At 52.4% G+C, this 23239-nt stretch overlaps 1 protein-coding gene across 1 annotated transcript; it reads right to left on the reverse strand.

The window, feature by feature from the left end:
• Positions 1-279: 279 nt before the first annotated feature.
• hmgcll1 (3-hydroxymethyl-3-methylglutaryl-CoA lyase like 1) lies at positions 280-22961 on the reverse strand. The gene is made up of 9 exons (XM_062462986.1): positions 22573-22961; positions 21420-21497; positions 20742-20849; positions 20212-20307; positions 19786-19934; positions 18429-18492; positions 17927-18115; positions 1690-1815; positions 280-1252 (listed from the first exon to the last, which is right to left on the reverse strand). Exons 1-9 carry the CDS (start codon positions 22666-22668, stop codon positions 1142-1144), a joined length of 1017 nt encoding a protein of 338 aa, XP_062318970.1. The 5' UTR covers positions 22669-22961; the 3' UTR covers positions 280-1141.
• Positions 22962-23239: the final 278 nt, after the last annotated feature.

A 23239-nucleotide genomic window follows, 5' to 3' on the forward strand; every position in this document is an offset into this window, starting at 1 on the left:
TCTCTCTCTCTCTCTCTCTCTCTGTCTCTCTCTCTCTCTCTCTCTCTCTCTCTCGCTCTGACTCCCTTCTTCTTCTCTCTCTCCCTCCCTTCCTCTCTCTCTCCCTTCTTTTCTCTCTCTCCCAACTATCCCTCCCTCTTTCCATCCATCCCTCTCTCACTCTTTCTCCCTCCCTCTCTCCTTTCTTCTCTCTCTCTCTCTTCATCATCATTTCTCTCTTTCTCTTTCTTTCTGTCTTTCTTTCTTTCTATCCCTGCCCCTTTCTATCTCTCTCTTTCTCCACCCTATCTCTCTTTCTATCTCCTCTCTCCCCCACCTCTCCCCCTCTCAGTTGATCCCAGTCTCTGTGTCTCCTTCTACTTCACTTGGGGCCCCACTGACAGGAAACAGTCCTGAAAGGGATTAACATCAATTTAATTGCCAGTTTAACAAACTCAACAACACGAAGGATATGGCGCTATGGCAACGAGCTGGGGAACTGTCAGGGAAGGTAACTGATCTGGACAAGAGGAAGGGAAGGTTTATACGCTTCTCTAAATCAGAAATGTGTAAGTGCCCCTAGAGACCAAGTTTAGTAACTCAGGAGTTGGTCAACCAAGGTCACTACTGCTTGTAAATCTATCTGAGGGACTTGATGGATGAGATGAAGTTAAGGTTGTTGGGGTTTAATCCACTTTTAAACTGTTCTCCAGTTCTGTTAAAGTGCTGTTTCTGAGGAGCTTTGGCTGCCTAGAGAAACAGAGGGATTCACTTCACAGGCCATACACAACATACACAATCATCTATAGCTCTATGTAACATAGACAATAACTTCTACATGTATATAACACAGACAGTAACCTATAGATCTACATAACACAGACAGTAACCTATAGATCACCGTAACATAGACAGTAACCTATAAATCTACGTAACAGAGCCAATAACTTCTACATGTATGTAACATTAAAAAGTAACCTATTTATATATGTAACATAGACATTACCTTATAAATCTAAGAAGCATAGAAAATAAGCTACATATAAATATGCAACATAGACAGTAACCTCTACATGTATGCAGCATAACCAGGGACACACTGAACGCGCTAAAGAGAAAGGGCTTCTAGAACGGTCCTCTCCTGCCGAGTGGTCAGGTGACGTCATCGAGACACCTGATTGGCTCTTGCCTGGGCTACCTTGGAGTGCGTGGTGCGACCCAGCGCCTGGCAGATGAAGTCCCCAGCCTCGATCACCTTGGACAGATCCACGCCCTGCCAGGGGAGACAAGCTCAGTGAGACCAGAGACACCTTCCAGAGCTGGGCCTGTAGCATGCTGAAGCAGCTCTGTGTCTCCAGCAGGGAGAGCACCTGCACCACAAACAGCTGGGGAGCAGGAGAGGCTGTCCATACAAAGACTAGACACGAATATAAGAAACTACACCAAAGCTCTAACCGACAGATGAAAGATCACCAAACAAGACCAGATTAGACTACTCTTATTGGGAAGAAGAGAAGAGAGGAGAGTAGAGGAGGGGGGAGAGGAGAAGGGAGGAGATGAGAGGAGAAGGGAGGAGATGAGAGGAGAAGGGAGGAGATGAGAGGAGAAGGGAGGAGATGAGAGGAGAAGGGAGGAGATGAGAGGAGAAGGGAGTTGAGGAAAGGGGAAGGAAAGGGAGGAGATGAGAGGAGAGAGAGAAGCAGCACTCACGGTCTCTATCCCCATGCCCTGCAGCATGTACAGGACATCTTCTGTTGGCACGTTTCCAGAGGCTCCCAGGGCGTAGGGGCAACCTCCCAGCCCCGCCACCGACGAGTCCACCACACACACCCCCATCTGCCAGGACACACAGGACACACACTCAGCACTCACGAGGGTACGCACACACACACGCACACACACACACACACATTTTCCAGGACACACAGGACACACACTCGGCACTCACTAGGGCACGCACACACACACACACACCCATCTGCCAGGACATGCAGAACACACACTCAGCACTCACTAGGGGCACGCAGGGACAGTGTCTCTCTCTATCACACATATTTAGACTGTATACATGCATTCGGGGACACACACTTCTCTCTCACACACACACACACACTGTACATGCACACACAGCCTATGCCAGGGCCAACGGTATGGCACACAAACGCAAATGAACGCACACACACACATTCCAGGTAGAGGAACAATGTCCCTTGTTCAGGGGGCTGTGGTGTGTGGGTATGTGGGCAGAGAGAGGGGGGCTTGCCAGGGCTGTGGTGGGGCTCAACATCTGGCTGGAGGAGCTGGGGGCGTATTTTTCAGGGAGAAGAGGGAGGAGGGGTGGAGGGGGGTTGGGAGGTGGGGTGGAGGGGGATGGGTGGAGGGGGGAAGATGAGGGGGAGAGGAGGAGGAGATGGGGAAGAGGAGGAGAGAAGGAGAGGGAGAGGAGAGAGGGAGAGGAGGGGGAGAAGAGGGGGGGAGATAGGGGAGATAGGGGAGGGGACATCCCTTAGTCCTGCTGACTCATCCTGGCTGACGGCTCTAACCTGGACCAGCATACTTGTGGCCTTCTTCATAATAAAGAGAGTTCATGTTTCCTGGTCCTCGTGGTTACAGGAGGGGATTTCAACCACAACCTCGTCATCCTGGTTCACAAGCAGCCTGGTATTCTGCCTCTTATGTGTCACTCATACACAACATTGTATAGCTCTGGGTATCAATTAGTCTGTTTCCTTTGGTACAATCATCAAACACACACACACATATAGGCCTGGGCAGATATTTACCAACACAAGCCCACACACACAGGCTTGGGCTCACACACACACACACACACACACCCATAAGCAGGTGCACACCAACACACACACCCACACACACCAACATGCATCCATTGCTTAAAGGAACATGAGATATAGTGCTTCTCTCTGCATTCTTGCAGTTAATTATACAGAAAACCCTTAGGAATGATTTCTTCCAACTTTGGCTGAACAGGAAGTGAAATGACATTGGGTCGCCCTGGGAACAGTAGTCAGTCACGTGAATATACAGCTAGCTAAATACATATTTAGCTAAATACAAGATGTTCACTCTGTCTTGTCTTACACATCCTCATCCCACGTAGCTTTCTTAAGGTGCCCTCTCAAGGAAATATCCCCGGTGTGCCAACGTGTTCTGTGGGATACTGTGTGTGTCAGGCTCCTCTATGTGGGATACTGTGTGTGTCAGGCTCCTCTATGTGGGATACTGTGTGTGTCAGGCTCCTCTATGTGGGATACTGTGTGTGTCAGGCTCCTCTATGTGGGATACTGTGTGTGTCAGGCTCCTCTATGTGGGATACTGTGTGTGTCAGGCTCCTCTATGTGGGATACTGTGTGTGTCAGGCTCCTCTATGTGGGATACTGTGTGTGTCAGGCTCCTCTATGTGGGATACTGTGTGTGTCAGGCTCCTCTATGTGGGATACTGTGTGTGTCAGGCTCCTCTATGTGGGATACTGTGTGTGTCAGGCTCCTCTATGTGGGATACTGTGTGTGTCAGGCTCCTCTATGTGGGATACTGTGTGTGTCAGGCTCCTCTATGTGGGATACTGTGTGTGTCAGGCTCCTCTATGTGGGATACTGTGTGTGTCAGGCTCCTCTATGTGGGATACTGTGTGTGTCAGGCTCCTCTATGTGGGATACTGTGTGTGTCAGGCTCCTCTATGTGGGATACTGTGTGTGTCAGGCTCCTCTATGTGGGATACTGTGTGTGTCAGGCTCCTCTATGTGGGATACTGTGTGTGTCAGGCTCCTCTATGTGGGATACTGTGTGTGTCAGGCTCCTCTATGTGGGATACTGTGTGTGTCAGGCTCCTCTATGTGGGATACTGTGTGTGTCAGGCTCCTCTATGTGGGATACTGTGTGTGTCAGGCTCCTCTATGTGGGATACTGTGTGTGTCAGGCTCCTCTATGTGGGATACTGTGTGTGTCAGGCTCCTCTATGTGGGATACTGTGTGTGTCAGGCTCCTCTATGTGGGATACTGTGTGTGTCAGGCTCCTCTATGTGGGATACTGTGTGTGTCAGGCTCCTCTATGTGGGATACTGTGTGTGTCAGGCTCCTCTATGTGGGATACTGTGTGTGTCAGGCTCCTCTATGTGGGATACTGTGTGTGTCAGGCTCCTCTATGTGGGATACTGTGTGTGTCAGGCTCCTCTATGTGGGATACTGTGTGTGTCAGGCTCCTCTATGTGGGATACTGTGTGTGTCAGGCTCCTCTATGTGGGATACTGTGTGTGTCAGGCTCCTCTATGTGGGATACTGTGTGTGTCAGGCTCCTCTATGTGGGATACTGTGTGTGTCAGGCTCCTCTATGTGGGATACTGTGTGTGTCAGGCTCCTCTATGTGGGATACTGTGTGTGTCAGGCTCCTCTATGTGGGATACTGTGTGTGTCAGGCTCCTCTATGTGGGATACTGTGTGTGTCAGGCTCCTCTATGTGGGATACTGTGTGTGTCAGGCTCCTCTATGTGGGATACTGTGTGTGTCAGGCTCCTCTATGTGGGATACTGTGTGTGTCAGGCTCCTCTATGTGGGATACTGTGTGTGTCAGGCTCCTCTATGTGGGATACTGTGTGTGTCAGGCTCCTCTATGTGGGATACTGTGTGTGTCAGGCTCCTCTATGTGGGATACTGTGTGTGTCAGGCTCCTCTATGTGGGATACTGTGTGTGTCAGGCTCCTCTATGTGGGATACTGTGTGTGTCAGGCTCCTCTATGTGGGATACTGTGTGTGTCAGGCTCCTCTATGTGGGATACTGTGTGTGTCAGGCTCCTCTATGTGGGATACTGTGTGTGTCAGGCTCCTCTATGTGGGATACTGTGTGTGTCAGGCTCCTCTATGTGGGATACTGTGTGTGTCAGGCTCCTCTATGTGGGATACTGTGTGTGTCAGGCTCCTCTATGTGGGATACTGTGTGTGTCAGGCTCCTCTATGTGGGATACTGTGTGTGTCAGGCTCCTCTATGTGGGATACTGTGTGTGTCAGGCTCCTCTATGTGGGATACTGTGTGTGTCAGGCTCCTCTATGTGGGATACTGTGTGTGTCAGGCTCCTCTATGTGGGATACTGTGTGTGTCAGGCTCCTCTATGTGGGATACTGTGTGTGTCAGGCTCCTCTATGTGGGATACTGTGTGTGTCAGGCTCCTCTATGTGGGATACTGTGTGTGTCAGGCTCCTCTATGTGGGATACTGTGTGTGTCAGGCTCCTCTATGTGGGATACTGTGTGTGTCAGGCTCCTCTATGTGGGATACTGTGTGTGTCAGGCTCCTCTATGTGGGATACTGTGTGTGTCAGGCTCCTCTATGTGGGATACTGTGTGTGTCAGGCTCCTCTATGTGGGATACTGTGTGTGTCAGGCTCCTCTATGTGGGATACTGTGTGTGTCAGGCTCCTCTATGTGGGATACTGTGTGTGTCAGGCTCCTCTATGTGGGATACTGTGTGTGTCAGGCTCCTCTATGTGGGATACTGTGTGTGTCAGGCTCCTCTATGTGGGATACTGTGTGTGTCAGGCTCCTCTATGTGGGATACTGTGTGTGTCAGGCTCCTCTATGTGGGATACTGTGTGTGTCAGGCTCCTCTATGTGGGATACTGTGTGTGTCAGGCTCCTCTATGTGGGATACTGTGTGTGTCAGGCTCCTCTATGTGGGATACTGTGTGTGTCAGGCTCCTCTATGTGGGATACTGTGTGTGTCAGGCTCCTCTATGTGGGATACTGTGTGTGTCAGGCTCCTCTATGTGGGATACTGTGTGTGTCAGGCTCCTCTATGTGGGATACTGTGTGTGTCAGGCTCCTCTATGTGGGATACTGTGTGTGTCAGGCTCCTCTATGTGGGATACTGTGTGTGTCAGGCTCCTCTATGTGGGATACTGTGTGTGTCAGGCTCCTCTATGTGGGATACTGTGTGTGTCAGGCTCCTCTATGTGGGATACTGTGTGTGTCAGGCTCCTCTATGTGGGATACTGTGTGTGTCAGGCTCCTCTATGTGGGATACTGTGTGTGTCAGGCTCCTCTATGTGGGATACTGTGTGTGTCAGGCTCCTCTATGTGGGATACTGTGTGTGTCAGGCTCCTCTATGTGGGATACTGTGTGTGTCAGGCTCCTCTATGTGGGATACTGTGTGTGTCAGGCTCCTCTATGTGGGATACTGTGTGTGTCAGGCTCCTCTATGTGGGATACTGTGTGTGTCAGGCTCCTCTATGTGGGATACTGTGTGTGTCAGGCTCCTCTATGTGGGATACTGTGTGTGTCAGGCTCCTCTATGTGGGATACTGTGTGTGTCAGGCTCCTCTATGTGGGATACTGTGTGTGTCAGGCTCCTCTATGTGGGATACTGTGTGTGTCAGGCTCCTCTATGTGGGATACTGTGTGTGTCAGGCTCCTCTATGTGGGATACTGTGTGTGTCAGGCTCCTCTATGTGGGATACTGTGTGTGTCAGGCTCCTCTATGTGGGATACTGTGTGTGTCAGGCTCCTCTATGTGGGATACTGTGTGTGTCAGGCTCCTCTATGTGGGATACTGTGTGTGTCAGGCTCCTCTATGTGGGATACTGTGTGTGTCAGGCTCCTCTATGTGGGATACTGTGTGTGTCAGGCTCCTCTATGTGGGATACTGTGTGTGTCAGGCTCCTCTATGTGGGATACTGTGTGTGTCAGGCTCCTCTATGTGGGATACTGTGTGTGTCAGGCTCCTCTATGTGGGATACTGTGTGTGTCAGGCTCCTCTATGTGGGATACTGTGTGTGTCAGGCTCCTCTATGTGGGATACTGTGTGTGTCAGGCTCCTCTATGTGGGATACTGTGTGTGTCAGGCTCCTCTATGTGGGATACTGTGTGTGTCAGGCTCCTCTATGTGGGATACTGTGTGTGTCAGGCTCCTCTATGTGGGATACTGTGTGTGTCAGGCTCCTCTATGTGGGATACTGTGTGTGTCAGGCTCCTCTATGTGGGATACTGTGTGTGTCAGGCTCCTCTATGTGGGATACTGTGTGTGTCAGGCTCCTCTATGTGGGATACTGTGTGTGTCAGGCTCCTCTATGTGGGATACTGTGTGTGTCAGGCTCCTCTATGTGGGATACTGTGTGTGTCAGGCTCCTCTATGTGGGATACTGTGTGTGTCAGGCTCCTCTATGTGGGATACTGTGTGTGTCAGGCTCCTCTATGTGGGATACTGTGTGTGTCAGGCTCCTCTATGTGGGATACTGTGTGTGTCAGGCTCCTCTATGTGGGATACTGTGTGTGTCAGGCTCCTCTATGTGGGATACTGTGTGTGTCAGGCTCCTCTATGTGGGATACTGTGTGTGTCAGGCTCCTCTATGTGGGATACTGTGTGTGTCAGGCTCCTCTATGTGGGATACTGTGTGTGTCAGGCTCCTCTATGTGGGATACTGTGTGTGTCAGGCTCCTCTATGTGGGATACTGTGTGTGTCAGGCTCCTCTATGTGGGATACTGTGTGTGTCAGGCTCCTCTATGTGGGATACTGTGTGTGTCAGGCTCCTCTATGTGGGATACTGTGTGTGTCAGGCTCCTCTATGTGGGATACTGTGTGTGTCAGGCTCCTCTATGTGGGATACTGTGTGTGTCAGGCTCCTCTATGTGGGATACTGTGTGTGTCAGGCTCCTCTATGTGGGATACTGTGTGTGTCAGGCTCCTCTATGTGGGATACTGTGTGTGTCAGGCTCCTCTATGTGGGATACTGTGTGTGTCAGGCTCCTCTATGTGGGATACTGTGTGTGTCAGGCTCCTCTATGTGGGATACTGTGTGTGTCAGGCTCCTCTATGTGGGATACTGTGTGTGTCAGGCTCCTCTATGTGGGATACTGTGTGTGTCAGGCTCCTCTATGTGGGATACTGTGTGTGTCAGGCTCCTCTATGTGGGATACTGTGTGTGTCAGGCTCCTCTATGTGGGATACTGTGTGTGTCAGGCTCCTCTATGTGGGATACTGTGTGTGTCAGGCTCCTCTGCCCAGTCTGGAGTCCATATGAGAGGTAATGATGCGTTGTTGCTGGTTCACCTGCGTTTCTGTTGGACTGCACAACCAAACAAGACGGATACATTTACCACGCACGAGGCACTGGACCTCACGCACGAGGCACTGGACCTCACGCACGAGGCACTGGACCTCACGCACGAGGCACTGGACCTCACGCACAAGGTACAGGACTTCTGAGTTCAGCCCGCCGGTGACCTCATCAGACCGTGAGGAAGAACCCATTTTGTTGGGACAACAACTCCCTTGTTTAGGCTCCTGTCACCAGCGACCACAAGTAGAGCTGCACCAGCAGGCACCTGATGAAGACCTGGCTGCCAACCAGGTGGACAAGCTCCTGTGAACTCTGACTCCAGCATCTCTAACAGACTCTGCCTCCTGAAGCTCTAACACACTCTGCCTCCTGAAGCTCTAACACACTCTGCCTCCTGAAGCTCTAACAGACTCTGACTCCTGAATCTCAAACAGACTCTGCCTCCTGAATCTCTAACAGACTCTGCCTCCTGAAGCTCTAACACACTCTGCCTCCTGAAGCTCTAACACACTCTGCCTCCTGAAGCTCTAACAGACTCTGACTCCTGAAGCTCTAACACACTCTGCCTCCTGAAGCTCTAACAGACTCTGACTCCTGAAGCTCTAACACACTCTGCCTCCTGAATCTCTAACAGACTCTGCCTCCTGAAGCTCTAACACACCCTGCCTCCTGAAGCTCTAACAGACTCTGACTCCTCCTGAAGCTCTAACAGACTCTGACTCCTCCTGAAGCTCTAACAGACTGACTCCTCCTGAAGCTCTAACATACTCTGACTCCTCCTAAAGCTCTCACAGACTCTGACTCCTGAAGCTCTAACAGACTCTGACTCCTCCTGAAGCTCTAACAGACTCTGACTCCTGAAGCGCTAACATACTCTGACTCCTCCTGAAGGTCTAACAGACTCTGACTCCTCCTGAAGCTCTAACAGACTCTGACTCCTGAAGCGCTAACATACTCTGACTCCTCCTGAAGGTCTAACAGACTCTGACTCCTGAAGCTCTAACATACTCTGACTCCTCCTGAAGGTCTAACAGACTCTGACTCCTCCTGAAGCTCTAACATACTCTGACTCCTCCTGAAGGTCTAACAGACTCTGACTCCTCCTGAAGCTCTAACATACTCTGACTCCTTCTGAAGGTCTAACAGACTCTGACTCCTCCTGAAGCTCTAACAGACTCTGACTCCTCCTGAAGCTCTCACAGACTCTGACTCCTCCTGAAGCTCTAACAGGCTTTGACTCCTCCTGAAGCTCTAACAGACTCTGACTCCTGAAGCTCTAACAGACTCTGACTCCTGAAGCTCTAACACTCTGACTCCTCCTGCCTCTCCCTGGGAGGGCTCTGACTGTCTAATCAATTGACCATAGATTAAAACTGTAAAGTTTTCCACCTGTCTTCTGGACATTTTCCTACTTCTTGGCAGACACAGATTGTCAGGGGACCCAACAGTGATCGAAAATAAACGCACCTCTCAAGACCATCAGGGATCAGGTAGGACAGCAGGCACACCAAGACCATTTCCGACGCACTTGGTTTAACTTCCCCAGCACACACGCTCGTTTTGATGTAAACCAAATGCAACTTTAATTCCAAAACTTATTAGATCAATATATTTTATCAATGTCAGATTTTTCCTGCAGGTTTGTCCTGAACAATGGTCCTAATTGGTGGCTGGTCTCTGAAGGCTGGCTGTGTTTCGTCCAGAGCGAGTCAGTCTGTGCAGCCTATAATTGCTGTTTACGTTGGCAGGGGGTGTGATCCACTGTGGTGTGCAGCGTGCACGAGATTTCCAGGCCTTGGTTTAGGCCAGAGCAGGATATTGTAGCGGGCAGAGTTTCTCTGTTGTGTAAACACAGAGTAGTAATCTAGCGTGCTACTCTGGGGTTTAGCTGCTAACTGCGAAGGCGGGAAGGCGGGGGGGGGGGGTATTCGGCATACGGTTTCATCAGGGGAACAAAGGACAGCAGAATGTCTGACCTCCCCCAAAGCACAGCCGCCCGACCCCCGTTCTTCTGGAATTCCTCCACACGGTCACTGCCGGAGATCTCAATCTCGCCGTGCAGGGATTGGTGGCCAGAAGCTGAAGAATTGCCGGTGTTCAATTAGCCTCATGCTGCCCGGGAACCAGATGTGAGCTGGCCGTTCCAGAGGCGGATTCGGCGAGCCGTGGAGGGATAAATACAATGGCATTCCTGAGGCAGCGGAGGCAGGAGCCCTCCTGGTCGCTCTGCTCCTCAGAAGCACATGATGCAGGGATACGATGATGCAGGGATAGGGAGGCCCGTTGACATGCTCACACGACGGGCACACACGCTGCCTTCCCTGTGGCCGTGCGTCACAGGAAGTAGGTTGGGAGAGAGGATGAAAGAGAGAGAGAGAGAGAGAGAGAGAGAGAGAGAGAGAGAGAGAGAGAGAGAGAGAGAGAGCATGGTAGCAATGGAGGAAGAGAGATAGAGGGAGTGAAAAAGAAAGAAACTGCAAACATTATAAAAAAGAAAGAAAGAAAGAGAGAAGGAAGAGGGTAAAGGGGGGCACCATGTACAGTACGTGTGTTCATTGATTTGAAGCAGTTCTGTTTCCTCACCCACAGCCTTGATATTTCTCTGTATAAACCCAGGAACTGAAAGACATTGTTTCAGAGGTGAGGCTAACTCACACGGCTGACAGTGATCTAACCAACATCAGCCTGCTGCAGCCATACATCCAGCAGCCCTGGGTTAGGGGAGGGGTGCCAATCCAAACACACTTTCCTGATATTTCATGGTGAAGAAAGGGAGCCAGCCTAAAGTTATGAATGGGATTACTGACATGCGAAAACGGAGAGGGATTTTAACTGAGGCGACCTTCAAGCTGAAGCCCTGGTTTTGTCTGAGTCCGTGACTGGAAAGCCAATGGTGACCATGACAACACTGACAGAATATTCAGGGTTGGTGCGGAGGTCTGCGGATCAACCACAAAGTAAATGAGTTGAATGTTTATTCAATATCATACATCGTTTTAATGCTAATAAAGAATTACTGGCAGACCTTTTTCACCATCAGCTTTACGCAGCTTCAGCGCAACACACAGAGCTATTCACCATCACAGAGCCCTGAAGATCCCCCCGTGTCTTAGGTATCCAGGCAGGTCAGGCAGAGTAGCCACCAGAAGACATTACAATGACTTTCTGTTGCTCCACAACTACAACCCTGTCCTTTTGTCAAAAGCCCACCAGATTCCTGTCTGGATCAACTGGTTCTTATGAGTCTAACAGGAGTTAGTCTGTTGTGTCAGAACGATCCAGACTTCACATTTGACATGCACGGAGTTGCTGAAGGCTCCCAGCTCTAAGATCCTTGTCCTGTTGACGGTGCCGATGACAAACGGTGCGGAGCAGGGACTAGGATTGAGGAGGAACTAGACCTTAATGGTTTGAGAAGAGATTAGGATTGTGGAGAGATGAATGTAGAATGAGAGAACAGGCTGTGACGAGAAACTGAGACTGAGGAGAAATGAAGCTCAGCGCAAGTTCAGTCAGGCAAGACCGAACTCTGCACGCTCAGGCCACACACCATTATGTCTCACTACACACTCCCCCCGCTACGCACTCTCTCACCTTTCCCTCTCACCTCAATGCCTGGGCTGTGTGTACGAGTTTCAGTGTTCGATTAGCCGCTCACTTCTATCAATCAGCACAGTGACGAGCCTCCCCCGCCAGCCTATCGCACCGCTGCCGTGCCTTTAAATACGTTTCTCTCCCTGTTCAGTTTGTCCATGCTACCCTCCGCCTCCCCGTCGCCACCCGGTAGCTTCTCCTCCTGCTTCCTCGACTCGTCTGGCTGGGTCGTCTGGCTGGGTCGTCTGGCTGGGTCGTCTGGCTGGGTCGTCGGCTGGGTCGTCTGGCTGGGTCGTCGGCTGGGTCGTCGGCTGGGTCGTCGGCTGGGTCGTCTGGCTGGGTCGTCGGCTGGGTCATCGGCTGGGTCGTCGGCTGGGTCATCTGGCTGGGTCGTCGGCTGGGTCGTCTGGCTGGGTCGTCTGGCAGGGTCGTCGGCTGGGTCGTCGGCTGGGTCGTCGGCTGGGTCGTCTGGCTGGGTCGTCGGCTGGGTCGTCGGCTGGGTCGTCGGCTGCCGCCACCAGTGCCTGGACTCCAGGGGGGATTTCATCTTCCACTGCTGGGCTGACTCCCTTCGATCATTGATTTCCCCGTGGGGCCTAAGTGCCAAACACCTGTTGTTAAATCCATCATCTTTTGTCACGTCACTCATCCCAGGTCTCACCTGATTTAAACTAATTTGAGGAGAGACTAGAAACTGGGGAGACACTGGTATTGAGGCCAGATTAAATTGAAAAAGAGACTAGGATTGAGGAGAGTCTCGTAGCTCAGCCCTTCAGCTGACATCAGAAAACACAAAAGCATTGGCGTCAGATTATCAATGTTTCTCAAGCCAGGCCTGTGAAATCCAAGTCAGGACGTTCTCATAGTGAGGCCACGCCAACGGTGGGCTGGTAACAAAGACCTTCCTGAGATCCAGAGAGCAGGAGGGACAAAGAGCAGGAATGCCTTCCGGGGGAACAAAGAGAGTGGTGACTCGGGGCCAGCAGGGTGAGCGAAAATTCATTTCTCTCCCAGTTGGTGGTGGTGGTGCTGAGCACTGGCAGTCTCAGTAATGAAAAGCCAAGATACAATCTTTCATTTCCACTCAAGTTTGTTGAGTTGCGGGGAGGACAAATGGCAGGCTAAATGTCTGGGCCGCTATTATGTTCGGTGGTGTCTTCAGGGCAGCTGTGATGAATCTATCTCTAACGTGATCCACCCTGAGGAATGCCTCTCTTCTGCTGCTTCTCCTCAGTCCTGTCAGAAGGGCCTAAAATCTGCCTCTCAGGAGGAGGAGCTGCAAGGAAGCTGAGCGATGCTCAGAGAGAGGAGATGAACACACAATCCCCTTGAAAAGGAATCGGAAAGAACATGTCAATGTAAAGCCATGGATTGGTCCTGAATGGTGTGTGTAACCAGTTTGATTTTCAAGGTTTGGAGACCCTGAATTCTCTGCATAAAAACTTTCGAATCAAACTGTTGCTGAACTGGACTTTGTTCGATTTTTTCTGTGAACAAAATGACTGTTTCTAGTTAAGTGGATGACTGTTTCTGGTCTGGAAGACTGTTTGTGATTAACTCTCTCATCCCGTCTCGGAGGAGTATTCCAAACTTGACCATGACTCCTGTCTCACTTCATTCATGGATGAATGTCTCAGTTACAGAGCTACAACTGCACTGGGGCCCTCTCCTATCTTCTCCTCTCTTCTGTTCTCCTCTCTTCTCCCCTCCCCTCCCCCCTCCCCTCTTCTGCTCTCCATTGCCCTCCCTTCCTCTCTCTCTTTTCTTCTCCTCTCCTCATCTCTCTCCTCTCCCCACCTCTCCTCTCCCCCCCCCCCCCCTTCTCCTCTCTTCTTGCCATGTGGTGAGTCTGGCCTATGATGGGATCATTTTCTCTCTGGCTTTAAGCGTAGCATTGTCAGGTAGTTCAGCAGCATGTTGACAGACGAGTCCACAGCCCCTCTGGGCTCCTCTCTGTGACTGTCTTTGTCAAGGCCAGGACAACGTCATGAGAAACAGACACCGAATAGGTAAGCCTTTGTGTGGACCCCTCTCATCTTCTGACCCACCCAGCCCCCCTGGAGGATCTCACTCCACCCCCCTCCCACCCCCACCTGCTCTACCTCCACCTCTTCCCATTCACCTCCTCCTTCCCCTACTCCTCCACTTCGTATTACCCCTCCACCCCCTACCCCTTCACTTCCTCTGACTCCTCCCCCTCCTCTTACATCTCCCCTCCCACCACCTACTTCTCCTCTACTTTCTCTGTCTGCTCCAGAATCTAGGGGATACAAATGCCCCTTGCCCACCCCCACCCCCTGACCCCACCCCCACCACCCTAACTCCACCCCCACCTCCTGACCCCACCCCCACCACCCTGACCCCACCCCCACCCCCTGACCCCACCCCCACCACCCTAACTCCACCCCCACCTCCTGACCCCACCCCCACCACCCTGACCCCACCCCCACCACCCTGACCCCACCCCCACCACCCTAACTCCACCCCCACCTCCTGACCCCACCCCCACCACCCTAACTCCACCCCCACCTCCTGACCCCACCCCCACCATCCTGACCCCACCCCCACCACCCTAACTCCACCCCCACCTCCTGACCCCACCCCCACCACCCTAACTCCACCCCCACCTCCTGACCCCACCCCCACCACCCTAACTCCACCCCCACCTCCTGACCCCACCCCCACCCCCTGACCCCACCCCCACCACCCTAACTCCACCCCCACCTCCTGACCCTACCCCCACCCCCTGACCCCACCCCCACCATCCTGACCCCACCCCCACCCCCTGACCCCACCCCCACCACCCTGACCCCACCCCCACCATCCTGACCCCACCCCCACCCCCTGACCCCACCCCACCATCCTGACCCCACCCCCACCATCCTGACCCCACCCCCACCCCCTGACCCCACCCCCACCACCCTGACCCCACCCCCACCATCCTGACCCCACCCCCACCACCCTGACCCCACCCCCACCATCCTGACCCCACCCCAACCACCCCCACCACCCTGACCCCACCCCCACCACCCTGACCCCACCCCCACCATCCTGACCCCACCACCCTGACCCCACCCCCACCATCCTGACCCCACCCCAACCACCCCCACCACCCTGACCCCACCCCCACCATCCTGACCCCACCCCAACCACCCCCACCACCCTGACCCCACCCCCACCATCCTGACCCCACCACCCTGACCCCACCCCCACCATCCTGACCCCACCACCCTGACCCCACCCCCACCATCCTGACCCCACCCCAACCACCCCCACCACCCTGACCCCACCCCCACCCCCTGACCCCACCCCCACCACCCTGACCCCACCCCCTGACCCCACCACCCTGACCCCACCCCCACCATCCTGACCCCACCCCCACCCCCTGACCCCACCATCCTGACCCCACCACCCTGACCCCACCCCCACCATCCTGACCCCACCCCAACCACCCCCACCACCCTGACCCCACCCCCACCACCCTGACCCCACCCCCACCATCCTGACCCCACCCCCTGACCCCACCATCCTGACCCCACCACCCTGACCCCACCCCCACCATCCTGACCCCACCCCAACCACCCCCACCACCCTGACCCCACCCCCACCACCCTGACCCCACCATCCTGACCCCACCCCCTGACCCCACCATCCTGACCCCACCACCCTGACCCCACCCCCACCATCCTGACCCCACCCCAACCCCAACAGACACCGAATAGGTAAGCCTTTGTGTGGACCCCTCTCATCTTCTGACCCACCCAGCCCCCCTGGAGGATCTCACTCCACCCCCCTCCCACCCCCACCTGCTCTACCTCCACCTCTTCCCATTCACCTCCTCCTTCCCCTACTCCTCCACTTCGTATTACCCCTCCACCCCCTACCCCTTCACTTCCTCTGACTCCTCCCCCTCCTCTTACATCTCCCCTCCCACCACCTACTTCTCCTCTACTTTCTCTGTCTGCTCCAGAATCTAGGGGATACAAATGCCCCTTGCCCACCCCCACCCCCTGACCCCACCCCCACCACCCTAACTCCACCCCCACCTCCTGACCCCACCCCCACCACCCTGACCCCACCCCCACCACCCTGACCCCACCCCCCCCACCCTAACTCCACCCCCACCTCCTGACCCCACCCCCACCACCCTAACTCCACCCCCACCTCCTGACCCCACCCCCACCATCCTGACCCCACCCCCACCACCCTAACTCCACCCCCACCTCCTGACCCCACCCCCACCACCCTGACCCCACCCCCACCATCCTGACCCCACCCCCTGACCCCACCCCCACCATCCTGACCCCACCCCCACCACCCTGACCCCACCCCCACCATCCTGACCCCACCACCCTGACCCCACCCCCACCATCCTGACCCCACCACCCTGACCCCACCCCCACCATCCTGACCCCACCCCAACCACCCCCACCACCCTGACCCCACCCCCACCATCCTGACCCCACCACCCTGACCCCACCCCCACCATCCTGACCCCACCACCCTGACCCCACCCCCACCATCCTGACCCCACCCCAACCACCCCCACCACCCTGACCCCACCCCCACCCCCTGACCCCACCCCCACCACCCTGACCCCACCCCCTGACCCCACCCCCACCACCCTAACTCCACCCCCACCTCCTGACCCCACCCCCACCCCCTGACCCCACCCCCACCATCCTGACCCCACCCCCACCATCCTGACCCCACCACCCTGACCCCACCCCCACCACCCTGACCCCACCCCCACCACCCTGACCCCACCATCCTGACCCCACCCCCACCCCCTGACCCCACCATCCTGACCCCACCACCCTGACCCCACCCCCACCATCCTGACCCCACCCCAACCACCCCCACCACCCTGACCCCACCCCCACCATCCTGACTTCACCCCCACCATCCTGACCCCACCCCCACCACCCTGACCCCACCCCCACCATCCTGACCCCACCCCAACCACCCCCACCACCCTGACCCCACCACCCTGACCCCACCCCCACCTCCTGACACCACCCCCACCATCCTGACCCCACCACCCTGACCCCACCCCCAATCTCCTGACCCCACACCCACCATCCCCACCAGAGAACTGATTCATCTGCTTTTCCTCTCTATATCTCTATATCCTCTCAGGCTGCCTGCCTGTCTCTCTGTCTGACAGAGGGACTCTCAGGCTGCCTGCCTGCCTGCCTGTCTCTCTGTCTGACAGAGGGACTCTCAGGTTTTGGCTTCTGCGCTAACCCCAGAGGTGGTGACAAACACACTGGAGGAGGGGCCGTTCCAGGAAGCTCTTGTAACAGGTTAATTTGATTTTGCGGCCCAGATAGGGCTTCATTAATGAGGCATGACGGGGTCTTTTCTTCCGGCTAGGCGAGGTGTGCTCTGGTGTGAGGCCCCGGAGGACCTATCTGATGTTCATTAAGATTCAGGGACTTTTCAGGTGGACAGTTGTTGTGTTCTTTTCCTTTGTGGGGTCCCCAGATTAGCTTCCACATCAGAGATCCCCCTGCGCTGGGCGGAGGGATGCTGCCTGGCTGCATGTCACTGCCCTGGTGTAACCTACACCTTTGTTTTTGCTCCCTTCAAATGTCTTCTCAGAGAGTGAAACAATGCGTTCTTACTACTTGCAGGGTCACAGTACACAGGGGCATTGTGACTCTTTCAGATTGACATTATGACTATGACTCTGGTGTCCCTGTGGGAGAGAATCTAGATCATTGTTGAACCATGAGACTGAATTAGTTGTTTTGTGAACTGATTATTATAAAATGTTTTGCACCAGTTGGCATCGTTTTTCTTTAACTTCATGTAATTCTGACTTTTTTTGCTTTTTAAGTTTAATTTAGTGTAATGTAACTCATATTCAAGTTGTATAGGCAAAGTCCTACACTGAAGTTGCACTTAAGATTAAGATGTTTTTTTGTTGCACTGATCTATACAATAATGTAGTTGAGATTTTCTGCTGTACTTTCAACATGCACTTGTGACAACATGTTTGTCACTTTTGTTAAAAGCTAAACAAATAAAGTGTAACGGTAAATACAAAGTACTTATCCCAGCTCCTATCTGATGCTCAGGGACCACGAGTCAGTGAGTTTTCATGAAGTGAACTCTTCAGTCATACAGCATTCATCTCATTAGCAGTTAGCATCCAGCCTTCAACTAGGCTACATCTCTTAGCATTTAGCCTACAGCATTCATCTCATTAGCAGTTAGCATCCGGCCTACAGCATTCATCTCATTAGCAGTTAGCATCCAGGCTAGCTCCCCAGGTTGTACCTGCAGCGCTGTGAGGATGTTAGCGAGGGCTTGACCGTAGGTGTCATGGCAGTGGACGGCCAGGGCGGAGCTGGGCACCTCCTGGAGAACACTCGTCAACATCGTCCTCATGGAGCCAGGGGTTCCCAAGCCGATGGTGTCTCCCAGGGATACCTCATAGCAACCAAGCTCATACAGCCTCCTGGCCACCTGCACACACACACACACACACACACACACACAACACAATACACTGATACACTTCACTGATACTGTGCACTTAAATGTACGAAGGAATGGATGAATGGATGTGTTTGTAAATTAACACATGAATGAATGAATGAATGAATGAATGAATGGAAGGATGCGTGGACAGTTGGATTTGTGAGTGCATGAATGAATAATTGCACGGCCTGTCTGAATTGAAAGCTTTTTAATGACCTGTTTGCCCATGATATGTAATGGAAGCATCAGCACCTCTTCTTCCAGGCTAGTCAAGAGAGGGTTGCTTGTTCATGCTCACCTCAGTGACTTTAGAGGGCTCCACGCTTCCCTCGTATGGACACCCCAGGGCGCAGGATACGTATCTGGAAGAACAGAGTAACCACCAGAAAACATTAGCTACAATGACTTTATGTTGCTCCACAACTACAACCCTGTCCTCTTGTCAAAAGCCCACCAGATTCATGTCTGGATCAGCTGGTTTGTATGAGTCTAACAGGAGTTAGTCTGTTGTGTCAGAACGATCCAGACTTCACATTTGACATGCACGGAGGTGCTGAAGGCTCCCAGCTCTAAGATCCTTGTCCTGTTGACAGTGCCGATGAGAAACGGTGCAGCTGGGTGAACGTCAAACAATGACCTTTCCATATGTGTAGTGAGGAAACGTAAACCGTCTGAAACACAGTAGCGCTGCGGCATGCGAAAAATAGAAAACCTTCCTCCAGGGGCCTCGAGTCGTTACGTGATACTTCAGTTCGCCACCAGCGGTTCCACTGGAGTCGAGTTGGACCCGTGGGGAAAAAGAGTTCTACATCGTCAGCTCGCACAGCGGTACTTAAGTCACATTCGCCAGAACGGCTGTGTCAGAGTAATAATGCGTTTCCACAGCGACGCCGATTTGTTTGGCTGTAGATTTACCGGGAGCTACTGTTCAACGTCTCTCACATCCTGTTTGGTTCTATACTGTGCCTCTGGGCGCTCCGCGGTCGGCGTAGCAACACGTAGAATGACCCGCAACTGCACATCTGGATCTTTGCTCATGCATGTGTTATTTCTGGAAGAATCCAACCCTGAGAAAGTTCTACTTTTTAAAACAAACTTTCAGTTATTATCTGATTGGTTAAATACAGTATCTTGCTCAGGCCTGGGGTTTTTATCAGTGAGGGAAAATCAGGCGTTGGGTCACTAACATGTGGAGATGAAAGCCGACAACTTTTGACATGGGAACACACATGTTCCAATATCCAAACTTCCATTCTCTTTAGTGTGCCAGAAAAAAATTATAGTATGTTTATGATGAGCTAGTATGTCCCACTCGTATGCATACTGCATGCAATCGTATAGTTTGTAATTTGCAAGAACAGCTGCACTACCTAGTAATAGTAGCGAGTATGTGATTTGGGATGGAGTCCAAGCATGTTGCTGCTAGAAGGAAGAGGACTGTCTGGATTTCAGTGGTCTCAATTGGGCTTTTCAGTCCATTGAAAGCTCTGTTGTATTTGACTAAAGTCCATCTTCAGCCTACTGACAGCCAACAGCACAGAGGGTGTCGACTGCCAGCCAGGTTATGGGAAAGCTCGTCACACCAGTGTCGTTTGCACACAACCTCAGCCACACGTCCGAGGTCAAAGGTTAAACCAGCACGGGAGCAGACCTACCCTCGCACGGGGATCTGCTTCTGCTTGGCAGCGCTGAGGACTTCTTCAAACCTCTGCATGCTCTCCTCGATGGAACAGTTGATGTTCTTCCTGCTGAAAGTCTCCGAGGCCGACCCAAACACGGCCACCTCTGTCGCCCCTGCTGCCACCTACAGGATGGGAGGGGAAATGCATGAGTGAAACGCAAGGGAACACTGGCTCATCAAGGCTCTGATGGTATGGAAGACGATACAGTAGTACGCTGACCGGAGTTCTAAGGATGTAAAAATATCCTTCTACGCTACATGCACATCTATGGATATGGGCTGCAATCCTCTCTCTTCTCCTAGTCCTAGTACATACAGGCAGTAGGGGAGGTATTGATGACATGAATGATGAAGAATTATCTCTTAGATAATGATACATGGATAGTAAGAAAATTCTTACAGCGTCCTGGAAACCTCGCATGTTTGGCGTCAGCACCGGATAGCGAACATGACGATCTCTGTGGATCCCTCGAAGGACCTCGCTGTGGTCCGCCATCTCAATCACAGGGAAACCAAACGGTGTTTACATTGCGTCGCTCATGGAGACGAGGTGGCCTTGAGCGGCCATCACAGAGAGGCTTTCACACAGAGACCTCATATTCAGCAGATATAAACTCAAGAAATACAGCCACGTTCTCACGTCATACGTCTCAATTTCAACTCTGCAAACATGACCTCGTCAACTTTGATCTGTTTCATGAGGTGAGCGGTAGTATGTTTTACGGCGGTGAATGAAATAGCATGCTTGGAAAACAAAACGGAGAGAATAAATATGTCCGGGCTTTTCCACCCTGAACATCTGCGTGTCCAACAGACGAGCGGGTTGTTCTGGAGAAGCGGGTCTCTCTCCGCGGCCCTGTGGCAGAGACCAATGAGATCCTCCTAAATCACTCAGCGCACTCTGCAGACGCACAAAACAAGATTTATTACCTGGGGTACCCACTTTGAAGACACAAAGCTGGTGGCCTCAATCGCGGTCAGGCCTGTTTGAGACAGCTTGTCTATCAGCTGGATTTTGACTCCTGTCGGAACGATTTCCTGGAAAACAAGGAAATGGAGAAGGAGGTGCAGGGTTTCGATTCTGCAGGAGACGGCAGGGAGAAGTGGACATCTGGAAGGTTCTGCTGCGGCTGCCCAGTCTTCGCAATCAGAGTAATTTACTGCACTCACCTGCTGGGTCAGCTTCTTCAAAACATATTTCTTACAATTACAATGTGTGGCTCTCAGATTTGTGATCTGTCAGCATGTTGATCCACCAGCAGACTGGTGGTATGGAAATGATAAAGTTGTGACTTATACGTGTACCGAGGGAACAGCACGTGAGCCATATGGTGAAATGGTGTCATGTCTTGCAGAGATTTCAAGTTCACTTTGTGTTCATTTGGTCAATACGTTATTTGAGTGGAAAATTTGAAACATATGCCCAAGGTCCAATCATTTGGAGAAAAAAAAATCCATATGTTTGAGACGATCTCAGATTTTTTTCATTTCCATTCCAAAACGATATAAAAAAAGCATGATGGTTATGTAACAACATAATTCACCACTGCTGCCTTGCTAAGTGTGTCATTATGGTGGCCAAACTGGCCATGAGGGTGTTACATCTACCTTTTCATTTTGAAGGCCGTCTCTGGGACCAACTTCCACAATTTTCACAAACTCTGGATACTCTTGACTTGAGGCGCTCTGCACATGAAACAACATCACACCGTCATTCAGTAAATCCCTCCCATCACTCTTCCCTTGTGTGAGACTGCGTGACAGCCTGGTGTTTGTCTCAGTCAGTGTCTTCAGACTCAGGTCACTGCTCAGGGCTGGAGGAGCTGTCACAGTCAGTGTCTTCAGACTCAGGTCACTGCTCAGGGCTGGAGGAGTTGTCTCGTCTGAGACCAGGGTCTCACTACAGCGTTGTTTCAGGACAGGACAGTGGGCATTTTCAAAATCTTTGTGCCCGATACCGATAGGCTACTGTGCTGGAGTTTTGAAACCGCTGTTCTCTGATTGGCTTAAGGCATCCCTACGCACTCCAAAATGTTATTTTTCTAAACTTCTTAGTCGGTATTTATGGCCGTAAAAGAAGACATCCATGGCCATTTAGTAAATTCATCAAATGCACTTGACGTACAGTAAGGAGTGATTGGAAACTGATTTAGACCACACACGTCAATTGTATTGTCCTGTGCTGTATTGAGAATGTGGCATTGAGCTTTCTGATATTGCTAGCAATGCTAGTCTGGATCAAATACAAAGGAATACATATAATATTACATCCATATTACATAAGTGCTGTACAGTAGTTTGCCTAGTAAAGTCTAAATTGCACTAAACTCTAAACTCTCCAAGATGAATGGGGTTGGTCTGGGAAAGTGGAGGCCACGGAGCCTGACTGCAACTTGTCAGACCCAGGACTGAGGTGCGTTAATGTACTCAGCAGAATCTTCTTTAATTACCATCCATGCTGCTGTTACTATAACGACGAGGGGCCTCAGCCAACCTTTACGCTGAATTGACTTGATAATAAATACAGATTATTAAAAAGCCTCAGCATCAAAGATGAGTACAGCGTCGAACAAGAGTATTCTTCACATTGAGAGGGTTACATAAGTTGAGCAGTACAGTGAGAATCTCTCTCGGCCGTGCCTCTTCCTCTCTCTTCCTCTTTCCTCTCCAGCCCTCAGCCTCTCTGCTGTCATGACTAGGTCATGTGTTTGAGCATGTGCCCGCCCTCCCTCCACACACACACACACACACACACACAGACCTTCTGGTCCAGCAGCCAGCGCGGCAGCCAGGGGTGATCGTGGAGGAGCTGCTGGTAGCTCAGACAGTGCTTCACCGTGGTGGGGACGTTCCCCATCCAGGAGCCGGCCGCTGCTCCTCCCCTGCCCGGCCAGCCCGCTCTGCTCCCCGCTGCCTGAAGATCCACACAGCCGATCGCTAGCTGGACTGTGTGTAGAGAGGAACACCAGAGATGGGGAGGCAATCAATAATGCTGGATGGAGGAGAGAGGGGGAGACGGAGGTAGATCGAGAGAGAGCGAGAGGAAGAAAGAAGGAGAGGGGGCAAAAAAAGAAAGGAGAGCGGTAGAGACAGCCAGAGAGAGAGAGAGAGAGAGAGAGCCTGAGACAATAACATTAGAGCTTGGGTGACTGCATGAGGCAGGGAGTGACTCGGCAGTTACCATGGCAGCAGCATCCCAGGCATGATGGAATGGAAACGGGGCGAGCAAGAGAAAGTGTGACAGAGAGAGAGAGAGAGGGTGGGGAGGGAGGGAGGGTAGAGGAAATGGGACAGTACGAAAAGGATAGTAGGGCAGAAATGGAAAGAGAGAGCAGAACCGGGGGAGGGGTAATTAGAAAGATAGAGAGGGATTGAAGGGCTATGCGAAAGACAGTGCCAGGAGAGGGGGAACATAGGGAGAGTGGGGA

The sequence above is a fragment of the Osmerus eperlanus genome, chromosome 6 (assembly GCF_963692335.1).
Source record: "Osmerus eperlanus chromosome 6, fOsmEpe2.1, whole genome shotgun sequence".
Lineage (NCBI taxonomy): Eukaryota > Metazoa > Chordata > Actinopteri > Osmeriformes > Osmeridae > Osmerus > Osmerus eperlanus.